At 37.1% G+C, this 15,950-nt stretch overlaps 1 protein-coding gene across 3 annotated transcripts in view; it reads left to right on the top strand.

The window, feature by feature from the left end:
• The window catches only part of TPP2 (tripeptidyl peptidase 2), a 50,840-nt gene that overhangs the window by 11,176 nt on the left and 23,714 nt on the right, over positions 1-15,950 (top strand). For all 3 annotated transcript variants that reach the window (XM_063392384.1, XM_063392382.1, XM_063392383.1), the window contains exons 7-19: positions 348-502; positions 1,497-1,573; positions 2,101-2,228; positions 4,062-4,161; positions 6,166-6,314; positions 6,446-6,561; positions 8,177-8,345; positions 10,042-10,199; positions 10,702-10,778; positions 11,606-11,712; positions 12,517-12,671; positions 13,797-13,913; positions 15,476-15,576. In XM_063392384.1, the coding sequence (XP_063248454.1) occupies positions 348-502; positions 1,497-1,573; positions 2,101-2,228; positions 4,062-4,161; positions 6,166-6,314; positions 6,446-6,561; positions 8,177-8,345; positions 10,042-10,199; positions 10,702-10,778; positions 11,606-11,712; positions 12,517-12,671; positions 13,797-13,913; positions 15,476-15,576 (1,609 nt within the window). The remainder of the gene's footprint in view (positions 1-347; positions 503-1,496; positions 1,574-2,100; positions 2,229-4,061; positions 4,162-6,165; positions 6,315-6,445; positions 6,562-8,176; positions 8,346-10,041; positions 10,200-10,701; positions 10,779-11,605; positions 11,713-12,516; positions 12,672-13,796; positions 13,914-15,475; positions 15,577-15,950) is intronic.

Consider the following 15,950-nt stretch of genomic DNA (forward strand, 5'->3'; position numbering starts at 1 on the left):
TCCTCTCTGTTTCTGTGCAGTTCTGTTTTCTGTTCTTAGCCCCTGCTACCTGAGTTGTCTCAGGTGTAATATTCATAGCTTTGAGTAGGAAGTGTTGAGCCTTCAAAGTAGCTTTTGTTAATGTTAGCAGAATTAAGTTAATACTTTGTTCCTGTCTTCCGGCTGCCTCCTCTCTCCTTATGAAACCACTTGCTTTGTTGACCCTCATACAATCGGCCTCAGGGCCTATTGATCCAGCCTGTCTAGATCCCTTTGTAGAGCTCAATAAGTGAAAATTAATTGAGCTGTAGCATATTGAGTTCTTATAAATGAAGTCCACTAAAAATACATACTTTTCATTTGCACAGGAGCACATGGAACACATGTGGCTAGTATTGCAGCTGGATACTTTCCAGAAGAACCAGAACGGAATGGTGTAGCTCCTGGAGCTCAGATTCTTGCAATCAAGATTGGTGATACAAGACTAAGTACAATGGAAACTGGCACTGGTCTAATAAGAGCTGTGGGTATTTCACTGAATAAATGATTAATTTCAGCAGTGTGACTTAAGTGTAGAATATTGTGAAACTTCATGCTCTATTTGTTTATAGGCTTTGTTTTTATGGTTCTACAGTATTTCCAACAAAAATACCAACAATTGAAAAAAACAACCAGGCCACCCCCTAAAAATAAAACAAGCCCTCAAGCAAAAATAACACAGCAAAACCCCCCAAAACCAACTAGAATGTATTTTAAAGCATATTGTAAGACTAGTGTTTTAATATAAAACAAGACTTCTGTTGCCCAGAGCACTTAGAGTTTCTCCAGGCTAACAGACTTGCAGAGTCTGACTAGCTTGATGCATGAGAGAAACCTGCTTGAAGTTCTTTGTGTTGTCAGTGTATCTTCTATAGTTACTCAGATAACTACAGAAGACATATAAATCAAGAATAGAGATGAGTATCTACCTGTGTTGCTGTCTTTGTGTTAACTCTTTTTCTTAAGAGTGAGGAAAAATATCATTCCTTTTAATGATGAAAGACCCAAGAGCTTTTCAGTATGATCAGTTGATAAGGAAAATTTTTCCACAAGAAAAGAATCTGAAAATAGAAGACTATATTTGTGGTCCATAGGATATTTTGATATAGCCACATGATCAATAACTTTTTTGCAACTTTTTGGAGTTTAACCAAACTGCACAGAAAAGGAGATTTTTATGTTCTTGAGACAATACTGACGATGTCTGCTGTCTGCAGTTTTCTCTTAGGATAATGTCTTAATGTATAGCTGGGAACATGGCAAGAATAAGGCTTTTCAGGGAATAGGATTTTTAAATTTTCTTTGTTCTTTGGGAAAATAGCACTTAACTGGCTTCAGTACATTATTTTCTAGATTCAAGAGATTTATCTGTCTTTCTTAGATATGTAGCAAATCAGTTCAAGCAGATATTTTCCGTCATTTCTGAAGTCACATTATTTGACTAGTACATATTTTGACTTCCATTTTTACTTTATCAGATGATAGAAACAATAAAATACAAATGTGATCTTGTCAACTACAGCTATGGAGAAGCAACACACTGGCCAAATTCTGGGTAAGTAGTACTGTGGTTAAGGTATTTTAATTTCCCAGAGGTGGAATTGTATTTGTTGAGCTTTCTGTAAGTCATCTAGTAGCTAAGAGTGAATTTTCCAGCCTCATATGATTCATATGTTAGAAACTGTGCAGTATAAATTTTAAACTGGCTTTGAAAGAAGTAAACCCATTAAAAAGCTTTTAATTTATAATATGTACACAAATATATAATACACAGATTTATAATACATATACAAATAGTATTTCAGCACAGTAAAGAACTTTTATAGTTGCAACACCATGTGATCTGTGGGGTATTTTTTGAAGAGATAGGATCACTACACAGTTGTCACTCCTTTTTGAAACCAGAAGATATCTTTGTGGTCAGCTTCTGTGCTGGAACCGCCTCTGCTAGGTGTGGGAAGCAGGCTGCATAATACTCCTTGTTTGGTGAATGGTCAGAGGTTGTACTAGAAATGGGCGCTTTGTCCTGTGGAATAAGGCAATATTGTTGAGTAAATGATTCATTTCTTTCTCTTACTTCAGGAGAATTTGTGAAGTGATTAATGAAGCAGTGTGGAAACACAATGTAATCTATGTTTCAAGTGCAGGAAATAATGGTCCTTGCCTTTCTACAGTTGGATGTCCTGGTGGAACTACATCTAGTGTAATAGGTAAATAATGCATTTAGAAAAAAATTTTGACAGTATTCAACTTCTGTCTTTTCAAACTTTGTACTTTTACGACATAATTGATTGCTGAACTAGATCTAAAAAATTAGCTGTTGGGCTACAAGGTTTATTCTGAGAGAGACACCTGCTCTAAGCTTAGATATACAAATTTAGATTGTTATCTTCTTACAATTCAAGACCTTACTTATGTAGAAAAGAGGTGGGAGGCAAATGGTCTTGATTTGATGTGGCTTTGTATAAAGTTTGCAAAAGAAATCTTTGGTCTGACTTATTTGAATATTTCAGGATTAGTTTTTCAACTGTAACTGTCTTAGCACACCACTTTGCTCTAACCAAAAGCAGCTGCTAAATGCAACATATAAAAATGTGATACTAAGTTGGATTTTAATTAGTCTTCTGGAAAGTCTTGCAATGCATTCTGAATTGTCAGAACTACAGTTCTGGGTCATCTGTCTTTATCAGATACACTGATTTTTATTTTTAGTGAAACAGATGTTTTTAATTTGGATAGAAAATAATCCCATGTCAGGATCTAGACAAGTCCTTGTAGGGGAGGAATTTTTCCAGCTGCAGTGCCACTGCTGTGCAAATCTATTACTGTCATTAAAATGCTTTTTCTAATGGGCTAATATATGGTTTTGATATTTTAGTGGAAGATTGAGTTATAAGATTTAATAAAGTGTCTAGCATTTAGGGGTAACTTCCTTAGTCTTAATTTTTATATAAATCATTTATTGTCTCACTCGTGCATTTCAGAAGATGTTTTTTAAATCTCAGAATTCTTATGCAAGGGAGACCAGTGTGTAAGGAGACTAGCATGAGGCCTTGAAAGATGGAGAGCTGCTATTCCAGGGCAGCTAGTAGAATTAATGCTGATTACTTTCTGAAAGTTAATCTGCTATTATCTCACTACTGAGACTGGGGGTTGGAACTGGAACTAACAAGCTCTCTTCAGGTCTGCACTGGCTTTGCTCTTAGAGTGCATCTACTCTGTCAATTCAACTTAGCTGTATCACTCTAGAGACTGGGTGATTATTCACTCTGCATGCCAAGTAGCTTGCTCCTGTCCTCCATCTGGAGTGAACCAGATAGAGTTTTTGTTTTTTGAGGGTAAAGCAAAATACAGCTGGTAGGTTGGCTTAGTTCACACAGACACAGGCCTTGCCAAATTTGTCAGCTTGATATTGTAGTTTTGTAGCACCCTGGTAGTGCTTGTGCTGTAAACAAAGTGGAGTGTTACCATTTCAAATAGGTAGATGACATAGTTGCAATGTGCATCCTTGGCATTCTCTTCTACTTAATCAGGCTTTGATGTAGTCATTTACATACTCTGTGCACTTGGAGCTGATACCCAGTAGAGACTGTCTCCTGACTGTTTAGGATGTGCGGATGTGTTCATTTGCTCCAGCGGGTATAGCTGGGAGCCACGTGGATTGCTCTGAAGTGCAGCTGTAGTTTGTGGCAGAGCAGTGTAAACAGAGGAAACGGGCACAGGAGAGGGAGAAGATCTTTACAAGTTACCTGTTGTGATAGAAGTATAGAAGGTTATATTCCAGCTGAATAAAAGTGAAACTTGGAAGTTTGCATGACATTCACTATTATACAATGTGCCCATCAATATTGTTACTGCATAGCATGATGCTTTACAGTTGCCTTGCAAAAATATCTGGGTTTAATGAGATGGAAAATGTATGTTTCCATTTTAAATGTCAAGCAAGACTTCTTCTCATAAAGAATTTAAACCACAGAAGTATTTTACCTCAGTTTTTAATAAAAGATCATATTCTGTCTAAAAGGCTTGAATGTTTTTTACAGGTGTTGGTGCCTACGTGTCGCCTGACATGATGGTTGCTGAATACTCTTTGAGAGAGAAACTGCCAGCAAATCAATACACTTGGTCATCCAGAGGGCCTAGGTAGGTTATATTCCAAGAACAAGTTGATTACTTTGGGGTTCAAATGATATAATTCAAAATCTAAAATTGGTCACTAATACCGAAATAAAAGTACTTCTTTCCTGTAGAAAGAGCATAAGTAGCCTGCTCTTCTGGTAATACCTTTGTATGTTGGGCTCTGGAACTCCTGGAGGAGAGGGAATAGCATGGAACTGCCTCAGCACAGTCTGTATTTTCCAGGAAAGTATTTGGGTGCATATCTATTCAAAGATGATAAAAGTTACTGAAAGGTGGTTTGGAAATTTGTTTGGTGGTTGTTTTGTTGTTGTTGTTGTTGTTGTTGTTTTGCTGTTTGTTTTTTTTTTTATTTACTTTTTTCTATAGGATTTATTTCATAAGATTAGTGTGGTGAAGTAAAATGTGCTATAAGTGATGAAGATTAAAATAAATGCTGTTACTGCAGTCGTGGTACTTCAGGCTTCAGTGACATTGCTGTGATTGCATAACTTACTCAAGAGTTTTGTTTGAGTTCAGTGGAGGTGTGAATAGCAGAAAAAATTGCTTTCTACCTTACACTATGGAAAATTTTCTGAAATATCTGTAAAAGAAATTTTAAGGACAGTGCAAACTCCAATTTTTATTTCATATCTCAGAAGCATCTGATAGTAATGTGATAGACAAAGAAAAAAATAGTAACATCTCTTCTTGAGTTCTTGTCTGTGTTTAGAGTTCGAAATTGTTCTCTAGCTGTTACGGTGTTTGTATATTTACAGGCAAATATATTGTTTCAGGAATCTTACTATGAAGAACTGTCATATTCTGTAGAGGGAAAAGAGAAATGTGCTCTCTGCCTTCAGCTGAGGAAGGGAGATCGATTTGTAATTAATTTTGATAGACAAACACACGCACACATATGTGGATCACTTTTTGTGTGCTTAGTTGCTGTGCTCTGTAAAATAGTTAGCTGAAAGGCCAAGTCTGACCAAAGGAGGGTTCAGGGTGCAATGCAGATGACTGGAGAGTTCCTGAAGTTTGCTAGAGCAGTCCTGATGTATCCCAGTAAGCAGCAGAGTTTTTCAGGCAGATGTGCTGTGCGCTGCTTGTCCAGAGGTGTAGGGATGCAGAACCTTTTTATGGGTTTACATACAGCTATCATAAAATATGTCCAAACACCACATTGCACTATCATATTTGGAATAGTCTGATTTCAGACAGATTTTAGACATATGAAGCTGTTTGTGTGGAATATAAGTACCCTAAAATACCATACCTCTCTACAGAACTTCATAGCTCAGGCACTGAGCTATTAAGGGCTGTTCCTATTCAAGCAGTGCCATTTTTGTTTGTCCAGAGCAAGAAAGATGAAGTATATCTGGCTCAGAGTTGAAAACTAGATGGTACTCTTAAGTGTGCCATAGGCACACAGTTGCTCTGTTCTTAAATATTCTTGTGAAAAAAAAGTGGGGATTAGGGATCAGGCCCAGCTGATCCTGATCTAACTCTTGACATGACTTTTTATGTGTTCCCCTCTTGCCCTCTATAGACTTGTAGTTCAAAACTTGACTTGGTAGTGAACTGTCAACATGCAAAATTAGAAGTCGGGGGTTTGGATCTTTTCTAGCCTTCCTCCCCCTTTTACTATTTTTCTTTAGAAGTAATAACCATCGAATAGCTATGTGAAATACTAATTTATTTATTGAAATGTTTAATAGGTTGGTTTGTAATTCAAATCCCAGAAAGTATTCTGCTGGCTAAACTGAAGCCTGGTGGAGAATATTGAAGGAGTGAAAATTTAGAAAGTTATTACTGTAAAACAGGCACAACTGATGCTTAACATGAGATTTTAAATTGTTACTTGATGGCATGCTTTTTCTTAGGTTTAATGAGTTAATGGATTTAGTGAAGTAAAATGTAGTGGATATTCTCTAAAGGGAACCTTTTTTTTAAATGTACTGACAACTTTATCTTAAAGCGTGCAAAAAAAGAAAAAAAGCTGGTATTTTAATTATTGTTTTTTATCATTAGCACTGATGGAGCCCTTGGAGTAAGTATCAGTGCCCCAGGAGGTGCTATTGCTTCTGTTCCAAACTGGACTCTGCGAGGAACACAACTCATGAATGGCACATCCATGTCTTCTCCCAATGCATGTGGAGGCATTGCATTAGTGTTGTCAGGTAAAGTGCTACAATGTTAAGCATAGATGCATCATCTAAAAGAGGTTAGATAATTTTTCCTCTTAAAAAAAAAAACCTGTTGCTTTCAGATTTTTTGTTGTATCCAGTAACACCCTTATTTTTAATTTCAGGACTCAAAGCTAATAATGTTCATTACACTGTTCATTCTGTCAGAAGAGCATTAGAAAATACTGCAGTGAAAGCTGAAAACATAGAAGTATTTGCACAAGGACATGGTATTATTCAGGTACTTACAAGCAAAAAAAACCAAAAAACCAAAAAAAAACCCCACTATATAATATAAATAACAGGTGCTGAAAAACTAACCCACAGAAAAAAGATGCAGCTTTTGAGGTGATCTCACACAGTTTTTTCCATGCTGCTTGATTCTCAAATCTCACTGGAGGAGAGGAAGGGAATGTAGTGGGAAGGGAGGAGGAATGAGAAAGTTCTTCCAGTTTTAGCATGCAGTTACTGTAAAATAAATGTGATAACTAGACACATTCTTAGACTGATCAAAAAGATACATGGACATAAAAGTGGGATGTAGGTTTTTTTCACCTCCCACATGTGTATTTGGGTGCCTAAATTCTGTCCTAATGTCCAAAAATGTTTTGCTGTATTGTCAGAGAGAGCTGAACTTGTTCTGTCCGGACAAAAACCGGGACTGTAAGTTCTGGGCACTGAAAACAGATACCCACGCTGGTTCACAAAGAATTACAGCTGCAGTTGTACAGTGACTTCGCTGCAAGCGTGCACTGAACAGTCTGAGTGCTCATCGTTTCCTGTGGGCTTCAGAGTAGCTTGGAAATGTGTGATGTGATCCTCTGTATGAAGGCACTGACCATGTCTTCCTATGCTTAAGCTTATGTTCTTACAGAGCTAAGTCTGGTTTTTGCCTGCAGTCTGATAGACTTTTGCTAGTCTAATAGAAGTACCAAGATTTTTCTCTCATGCTTCAAGATACCAGATATTAAATGGTTAGCCCAAAACTCACGTTATAGAGATGCTAGAACTTAGTGGGTAATGCCTGTTAAGCACATCTGTAGTGCTGAGTTTGATAACAGAAGGCAGCAGTGGTGGTAGCCATATCAAATAAATAAAATGCAACAATCATACTTGGTGTTTTAGTAGCCTGTGATTAAATCATGTGTTAAAATGTGATTGGAATTGATCTGGTAGATGAGATGTATGTCCACTCCTCTCAAAGGTGACCACCCGAATCTTCACTGGTGGAGGTCTCTTGCTGTCAAGTGGAAGAGAATTTAAGATTTTTATAGTGAGTAAAATGGCAAGTGAGGTAGAAAGGGTGTCTTTTTAAAACAAGATAAATTTGTCGTATGAGTTTATTGTTGACAGCTCATGTACATAGACCTAGGGCTGGATTTCATGACCTGATTCTTTTACTTCGTATCAATATATAAAACTTGTATGGGTATTCCATTGCTTGTCTTTTTTGAATTGCTCAACTTCTTAGCTTATAAAAGTTTTAAATGTTTTAACGAGTGTTGCTCCACCTATGAAAAACTCACCTAAATTAGAATAGTAGGTTTGGGCCTTGAAGTCCCCTTCTTCAACGTCATCTCTGAATAGGAATCTTTTGATGAATTTATAGCAGAGAAGACTTGGCCGTGTTTGGTTTTTTAAATGTTGTTGACTTTCTGGGCTCTCTGTGGCCATGCAGACTGCGAAAATTGCCTCATTTTCTGTACTGAGTATCAGCAATCACATGTTGCTCAGGTAGCATGTGAGATAATTCACTGTTTGTTGCTGTGCTTGCTCAACACTTCATATTGAAGAGAATATGCATAAATTGCTATTAAGGTGAAATTTGTTGATTTAGAACTTGCTCTTTCTACCAGGTTGATAAAGCTTATGACTACCTCATTCAGAATTCATCATTCACAAGCAACATTGGCTTCACAGTTACTGTCGGCAGCAACCGTGGAATCTACCTCAGAGATCCAGCCCAGATAGCGGCACCATCTGATCATGGGGTTGGCATAGAACCCGTCTTTCCTGAGAATACAGGTAGGAAAGAGCCTTTGTAGGTGGAGATGTGGAGAAACACCAATGTCAACTTGAAACAAAAAGCCGTGATAATGAGGAGTGAGAGGAAGCTGTACTGTACAAGGAGTCAGTGTAACCCTAAGTTTCATGGTAAAGGAAGATGTGCAAATAAACAACTTTTCTATTCCAACCTTAGACTTACATCTGCAGGGCTTTCATGTTTGGGGATACCTTTACTTCATGCTTCCTCTCACTGAAGAAAAGAGATCTCTCTTTGTTCTGTAGAAATTTAAAGTTGGAGGGCTAGGGAGGAACAGAGAACAATAATCATAGATCCCTGATATTTCATGAAATTACAGAATTTCAGGGTTTTTGTTGTAGATAACCTTTGGCAAATGTTGATATCCAAAAATTAGTTTCTCAGTTATTTAAAGACTGTAAATTCTAGGTCTGGACTTTAAGTTTTCACAACCTGAGAAAAATCTTGTTTAATGAATTACACGTCCATTCAGGTATCTAAAAATTAATAAAGATATCTAAAGGCAGTACAGGAATTTATATGGATTTTATTACTAAAAGGGTAACAATAACTTGTGCAGATCAAAATAAGGTTTGACTTTTTTCCCACAAACCCTTAAACTGCTTTATTTAATAAAAATTGGAACTCGCTGAGAGACTGAATTATGTTGTATTCAAGGAGTGAGCCATGTAAAAGCTTGTTACAGAGTTTATTCCTTTCCTAAAAAAAGTGATCAATTGTTAGGTTGGCATGTGACAAAGGCATGAGTTTATTTAGGGGCAGAAAGGGTATGAATTGGGGCAGGTTACTGACTCCAAATAACTTAATTGCTTGACAGCTTACGTTGCAATCAGTGCATTTTAAATTTAACGTCACACAAAATAATTGTTCCCTAGACTTCTGCAGGAAATACGCAATCTAAAAACAATTAGGCATTTGCAGTGGATGACTGGCACATGGCAGTTGTAGATATTGTTTCCATAGTCTTCCCTAGTACCTGTTTTCCCAAGTTATTTTTGTGCTGTGCCTGGCGGCTTCAACAAGACTGAGTTTGGGAAACTGTAAATGAGAATTTAGGGAGGCTGATTGCTTAGTTTGTCTGTTGAAGCTCTCTTCCAGCTTTGATTTCTCCTCCTGTAGTTATAATAGACCGTTCCTCTCTCTGCTTAATCTAAATGTGATGAAATGTCTGAAAATTAAGATAAGCTTATTTAGGACTAACAAACAGGAAAAAAATTTGTAAGTGTCATTAATCTTTTAAGCAGGAGGAAGCTACTAATAACTAAAACTCTTACACTGCCCTGGATGCTTTTCTGGGAGCTGTGCTTTAATGTATAGCATTTGTGGCGTAGAAGCTAATTTACAGAATCTGCCAGACTGACTGTTTGCAAGATCTGACTAGATTATCATAATAATTTTAAGAGACATTATCTCTTGCTTAGTATGCTTTATAATGTAGTTTGGTAATTAGCACAGGTACCACCTGGGTACCACCTTGATTTTACTGCCTACTGCTGCTGTTCTGTTTTTGTCAAGTTAAAAGAAGTAATATAGAACACTCCCTTTGTGCAAGGCCCTTAGGAATTGATTCCTATTATATTTTACCAATGCGTATATCTTAATGGCAAATACTGTTACAGTGGACTATGTGCAGGTATTTGTGTTACTCAATTGTTTTTATAATTTGTTTCCTGACAGAAAACACTGAAAGAATATCTCTCCAGCTTCATTTAGCTTTAACTTCAAATGCACCGTGGGTCCAGTGTCCTAGTCATTTAGAACTCATGAACCAGTGTCGACACATAAATATTCGTGTGGATCCACGTGGCCTGAGAGGAGGAGTACATTATACAGAGGTATGGAAGTACTGGTGCTCTGAACAAGATTTTTTTGTCTTTGTGTGCCCTTGTGGGGTCTCCATCAGTTTTTTACAGAAATAATTTTTAAGGAAATAAAATCTGTGAGCTTTACAGACTAGAAAATAGTGCCACACTGTGTTTCACTGTATGGACTAAAGCCAGGGTTCAGCAATAGTTGTGCTATACAGTGTTGTATAGCACATGCCTGTAGAACTTTTGAGTATCTGTGTTTGAAAAATAAAAGCATGTAGAAAACATAAGCTGAATAAATAACCACTGATTAAGTTTTTTTCCTCTGGTGAAATGAGTCAAAATGGGAATTTTTTTTTTTCCTCATTGATTGTTAGTATTTCTAGGGTGACAGTGGTCAAATGACATTTTCTCCTCAGTGACAACTACAAAGATTCAAAATACTCTGCAACTAGTTTAAGTTGAATATTATCTTCTATAGTTTGATTTTTGACCAAAGGTTTTGAGTTGTTGTATTTTATTTTGTTAGGTGTGTGGATATGATACAGCAATGCCTAATGCAGGCCCTCTGTTCAGAGTTCCAGTCACTGTTGTTATACCAACAAGGTGGGTCAATCCAGAACTCTGAGAGTTCCTGAACTTTCTACAAACACCTAAAGAGATTCTTACAGCAGACTCCTGCAGCTGTGACATTTTTTTATAGTTTTGGTCATGACAGCAGTGTGTCCTGGTAGACTTAGCCACAGCGGCAGCAGCTCCCTGGTCCATCAGCATACAGATTCCTTCTGGCTTGTTGGCCAAAGTATCAATGAATGTCCTGTTCATAGGTCAGCTGGAGTTTGGTTATTCATTTTTGCCTGGTGAACTAGAGTATGCAGAGCCAGAGGGCATTGTTTGGCCATGGTTTACATTGGGATAAGCTTGATCATTACTTCCATACAGTGAGTTTAGAGTTGGTATTGCTCCCATCATTGGTTTAAACATAAGACTTAAGTGATGTTGATAAGGAAGAAGAGTATTTGATTGAACCTGTTTGGTGGACAGTCTGCCCTGAGGGGGAAAGACAAAGTAACTGTTTTCTAACTTGTCTATAGAAATATTGCTGCTTCCATACCTTAGCTCACTTCAGTGGCAATTCACTCAGCCAGGAAAAGCAGATCCACTGAAAGTGAGGATTTTGTGATATTTCTGTTTAGGCACTGTGATTTCAGGGAGGTGGGGAAGGTATTTACATAGTATGGTGGAGCTGATACTTTAAATCTTTTGGATACATTGTGCTGTCATATTCTGTATTACTAGGATTAAAATAATTGGTGTAAAGACTAAATATCCTCATTGTACACATTTTTAGAGTACTTTTGCATTTAAAAATGCTTTAAAAATGGCTTTACAGCTTGTTTGACTACTATTTGTGTTTACCTTTTGACATACAGTGTAGATGAATCATCAAGCTATGACCTGACCTACACAGATGTTCATTTCAAACCTGGTCAGATCCGAAGGCACTTCATTGATGTTCCACAGGGAGCTACGTGGGCTGGTAAGGAAAATAACCACGTTAACTAAATAAAAAATTGCATCTGTCAGACTTGACAAAGTTGGTTTTAAATAATTTTGAGTTCTGCCAGAATAAATACTGAAGGTTTTGGCCCAAGAATATATACATATTTGTTTGATTTGTAAGCTCTTAGATGAGTGGTTTTGAGTTAATTCTAGGGGTTTTGGTATAGTAGGGTCTTGATTCTAAGTCTTAAAGAAACCAGCTGATAACAATCTGAAGTGGTTGTGTATACCTGGAGGAATGCCCCATGTTTATGGAAAAGTATCATTGTCTGAGGCTTACCTAGTTTTTAAGGTGTATGGATGTAGTATTGAAAGAAGTCATAACTGAAGAAAATGTGATTTTCACAGTGGGCAAAAAGCCCATAATTTTGCAAGAAGGAAGAGAAGGGTTTTTTCCCTTGTCTTTCTTTGTGAGATTACTAAACAATAATCCTTTCAAAAATCTTTAATTTAGACTGAAGTTAGTGATAAGACCCTTAATATGGAATTCAGCAGTCTGTCCTTTACAGATGATACATCTGTACTGTGATTAATTTTGACCATTTTATTGATACATGTTTCTCTTTAACCATCCTCTGAATTTAGCTGGTTTTCCTTTAAGCTGAAAGCACTTTTGAAATGAACTGATAGATAAGCATTTTACACATGTGGAGCCACTTGGGGTACTGCATGACTTCTTAAATTACAAATTACTTGTGAAAGTAGTGTTTGTCTGGTGAATCTCTGCTTTTCTTCCAAAAGTCTTGTGTCTTCAGCCTAAATTTCTTTTTCTTTAATCTAGAAGTGACAGTGTGTTCATGTTCAGCTGATGTGACTGCCAAGTTTGTGCTTCATGCCGTTCAGCTTGTGAAACAAAAAGCGTACAGAAGTCATGAGTTCTACAAGTTTTCATCCTTACCAGAAAAAGGCTCCGTGACTGAAGCATTTCCGGTCCTAGTAAGTTACCTTAGGGTGGGCTAAATAAAGTAATGTATCAGTGCAGTATAACATAACTTATTTGGGATTGTTTTCCCCTAAGAAAAACCTGAAACCCAAGACATTGTGTGTTTGTTTGTTACAGTAGTCAACACGTCTGATTTTCAGTTTTGAAAAGATCTCTAATAGCTTCCTCATGTTTCTGAGCTCTTTAGTAATATAATACATGTTAATCTCTTCAATTTTTTTGTACTTGTTTATACAAAGCAGTTTGTTTCCCTTTCAGACAGGAGCTATGACTTGTTGAATAGTTCAGCATATTTTGCCTTTAGTGGTCCATGATTTAGTCTGGGACACCTTCATCTTGAAGCCAGGGTAGCTGACTGGCTCGCACTCACACATCCTAGGTGCAGGAGTCTTAGCTTGGATAATGCTGGCTCAAGAGTCCAAAATAGTCAGGGAATGAGCTGGCAGTTCAGGGGTGTGGATAAGAGTCTCCCTCTCAGGTTTGTCCCTGTCTTTGCTCAGTTTAGTCGTATAGTTCTTATGCCCAAAGACTAGTTATAATTTCTGTGCAGTTCAGTCCCTTAGCCTCTGGAAATATCAGCTGGGGAACCATAAGCTATGTTGGTCCCATTGGCACATTATTTCATCATGTTATTTAAAAACTGAAACAAGAAAAACTCAGAAAACCCCACCAACCAAGCAAAACCAAAACTAACCCAAACCTCTCAAGTTGTGTCCTCTTACTTAGGGAGAGAGTGACATCTCTTTTTCTAATACCTGTTTTTTAGGGGACACACATTAAACTGATCTATGAGCTAACTTGTCTAGTTTGAGGGATAAGAATGGAAGACAGAACATTTAAAAGCAGAACCTTTCTGTGTAGGGTATACGCCTGCAGTCTTTGTTTTGAAGCATTTGTCAGTCGTGCTGTTTTGTTGGGATTATCTTGTGTTTTCTGAACCAAGTGTAATGTTTTACTTGGTACTGTACAAATCTGTACAATCGGAGTAAACTGGACATAAGAGGTCTTTTTTGAGTTGTACTCTGATCTCTTTTTTTTTGGCTTGGGTTTAGGGAGGCTGGGATCAGTAGAAGAGGAAGATGAGACCTGGAGTCTAACTTTGTGTTTTTGTTACCCAGGCTGGAAAAACCATTGAATTTTGTGTTGCTCGGTGGTGGGCAAGCCTTAGTGATGTTAGCATAAATTACACAATTTCTTTCCATGGTGTACTTTGTGGTGCTCCTCAGCTAAACATGGTAAGTTTTCCAGAGTGCTTTATATTGAATTATTGTGAAATCCTATGGTATCTCAGAAAAAACCCGGCTTTTATTCCTTCTTGCTTCTATTTAGAAAGAGTATTTTTGTGTGTGAGATTTTCATGTTCTCTCTTAAAAAACTGTTAAATAGGAGTTCAGTTCCAGAGAAATGCCAGTTACCATTATTTATGATTTTTTTTCTATATCTTTTTATTATAAACCAGTAGTAAAAAAAGAATGGGGAAAAAACCCAAACAAAAAACCTAAACTCAGCACCAGTAGAAAAAACATACTAAAAGGCTGAAAATATAAATATGCTTACAATACCAAGTGTTTTATGTTAATAAGCTTTGCTGGGACCACAGTTCTTGAACTTGAATCTCTAGACTACCATTGCTAAAACAACAGCACTCTCAGTACCATATTCAGAGTAAAGTTTCATTTAAATTCATTTTTTATTCAGTGTTCTGTTGAGATGTGGTGATTGGCTTGAGAGTCATCATTTAGAGCAGTTGAAGGTACAGTGAGTGGGGCAGTGTCATGATTCCTAATGGTCTGTGATACTAAAGGATGGAAGAAGTTGTTAAAAATGTTAGTGTCATATCTATAGTTTGTCTTGGTCCTGTGTTCTTTGCTGTCGTGTGCCACCTGGCTTGCTTGACACTGCTTCCCTCAGGAGAGAGCTCTTTGACAGCTGGTACCTGCATGAAGCAGCCCATGCTAATCTGTCCTGTCTCCTGCCTTTTTTCCAGCTAAAGGCCAGAGTAAATTGTGGCTGTCCCATGGGTGAATTTGGATGTGTTCAGGCTCTAAGAGCTGAATAAACTGAGGAAGAAAGAGTGGGTGTAGTGTGTTAAGGCACCAGGTCTTGAACTGGTAGAACAGAAAAAGAAAGAGCTGTTGGTGATAGTGTGCAAAGAAGCTGCCCCCAGCCCAGCAGGATTATACCAAATGAATAATGGACAATAAAAAATAAGAGAATACAAATAGTCTTGCCCATTCTTTTTCAGCAGCTGTAACTTATATAAAATAAATTTCAATAGTGCTCATATACTAGTGTCTTTGTCATGGGAGACTACTAGAAATAAACTTCTCAAATTATTTTGCTCATCACCAAGCCTATGTATGCAATATTGTTTGTCTTTTGCAGAGTTAATCTATTCTGTAATAATACTCCTAGGAACCATCATAAAATACTTGTTTTAATATTCTAGGTTGTGTATATTGAATTACATATTGACAATAAATCATCCTAAACGCACAAACAAATGCAGTCCTGCCTGAAGTATGACTTACAAGTTATGTACAATGTATTTAAATAAGGAAGGGGGAAAAATGAATAACTGGAGTTTGAAGTTGTATTTATATAATTTTGCAAGTCCCAGCATTATCTGCTGTTGTAAAATAGAGATGCACTTGTGATGCTTTCAATAATACACAGTATTACTTGTTAAAGTATAAATAATTACAGCTTATATTGTATTTTTGAGGGTCATAACAGGTGGTCCCCATCTGCTGTTGTAAGTGCACAGAAGCGTAATTGTTCTGTGCTCTTCTTCTAGCACGCTTCGGAAGGCATCGTGCGCTTCGATGTTCAGTCCCTGTTGAAGTACGAAGATATTGCTCCATGCATAAATCTGAAAAGCTGGGTTCAAACACTCAGGTAGAGTTTCTGGGGAACTGCTGGGGGAGACTGGGAAAACTCATATGTAGAGTTACAATGCTGACACATTAGCAGTGAAATTCAGGGTTACAAAAATATTCCTGTCAAATTCAAAATAGTTTTGGAAACACCAATAATTTCTCAGCATTCTCTTCTTTACAGTGAATTTTCCGATACAAATTACTTTGCTTAAGCTAATTTGAAAAAAGAAAAACTTACACAAATATTCCACTTCTTCCAAATGCTTAGAGGTAAAAGACACTTAATAACTAAAAAAAAATATTGTAGAGTTATTTGGGTTATTACATGCTACTGTTTGTTGTCCTGTTGGTTTTTTTTTATTTCGTTTTGGTCTTTTGAGTTGGTTTTTTTTT

This window comes from Prinia subflava, chromosome 3, assembly GCF_021018805.1.
Source record: "Prinia subflava isolate CZ2003 ecotype Zambia chromosome 3, Cam_Psub_1.2, whole genome shotgun sequence".
NCBI classification, from domain to species: Eukaryota; Metazoa; Chordata; class Aves; order Passeriformes; family Cisticolidae; genus Prinia; species Prinia subflava.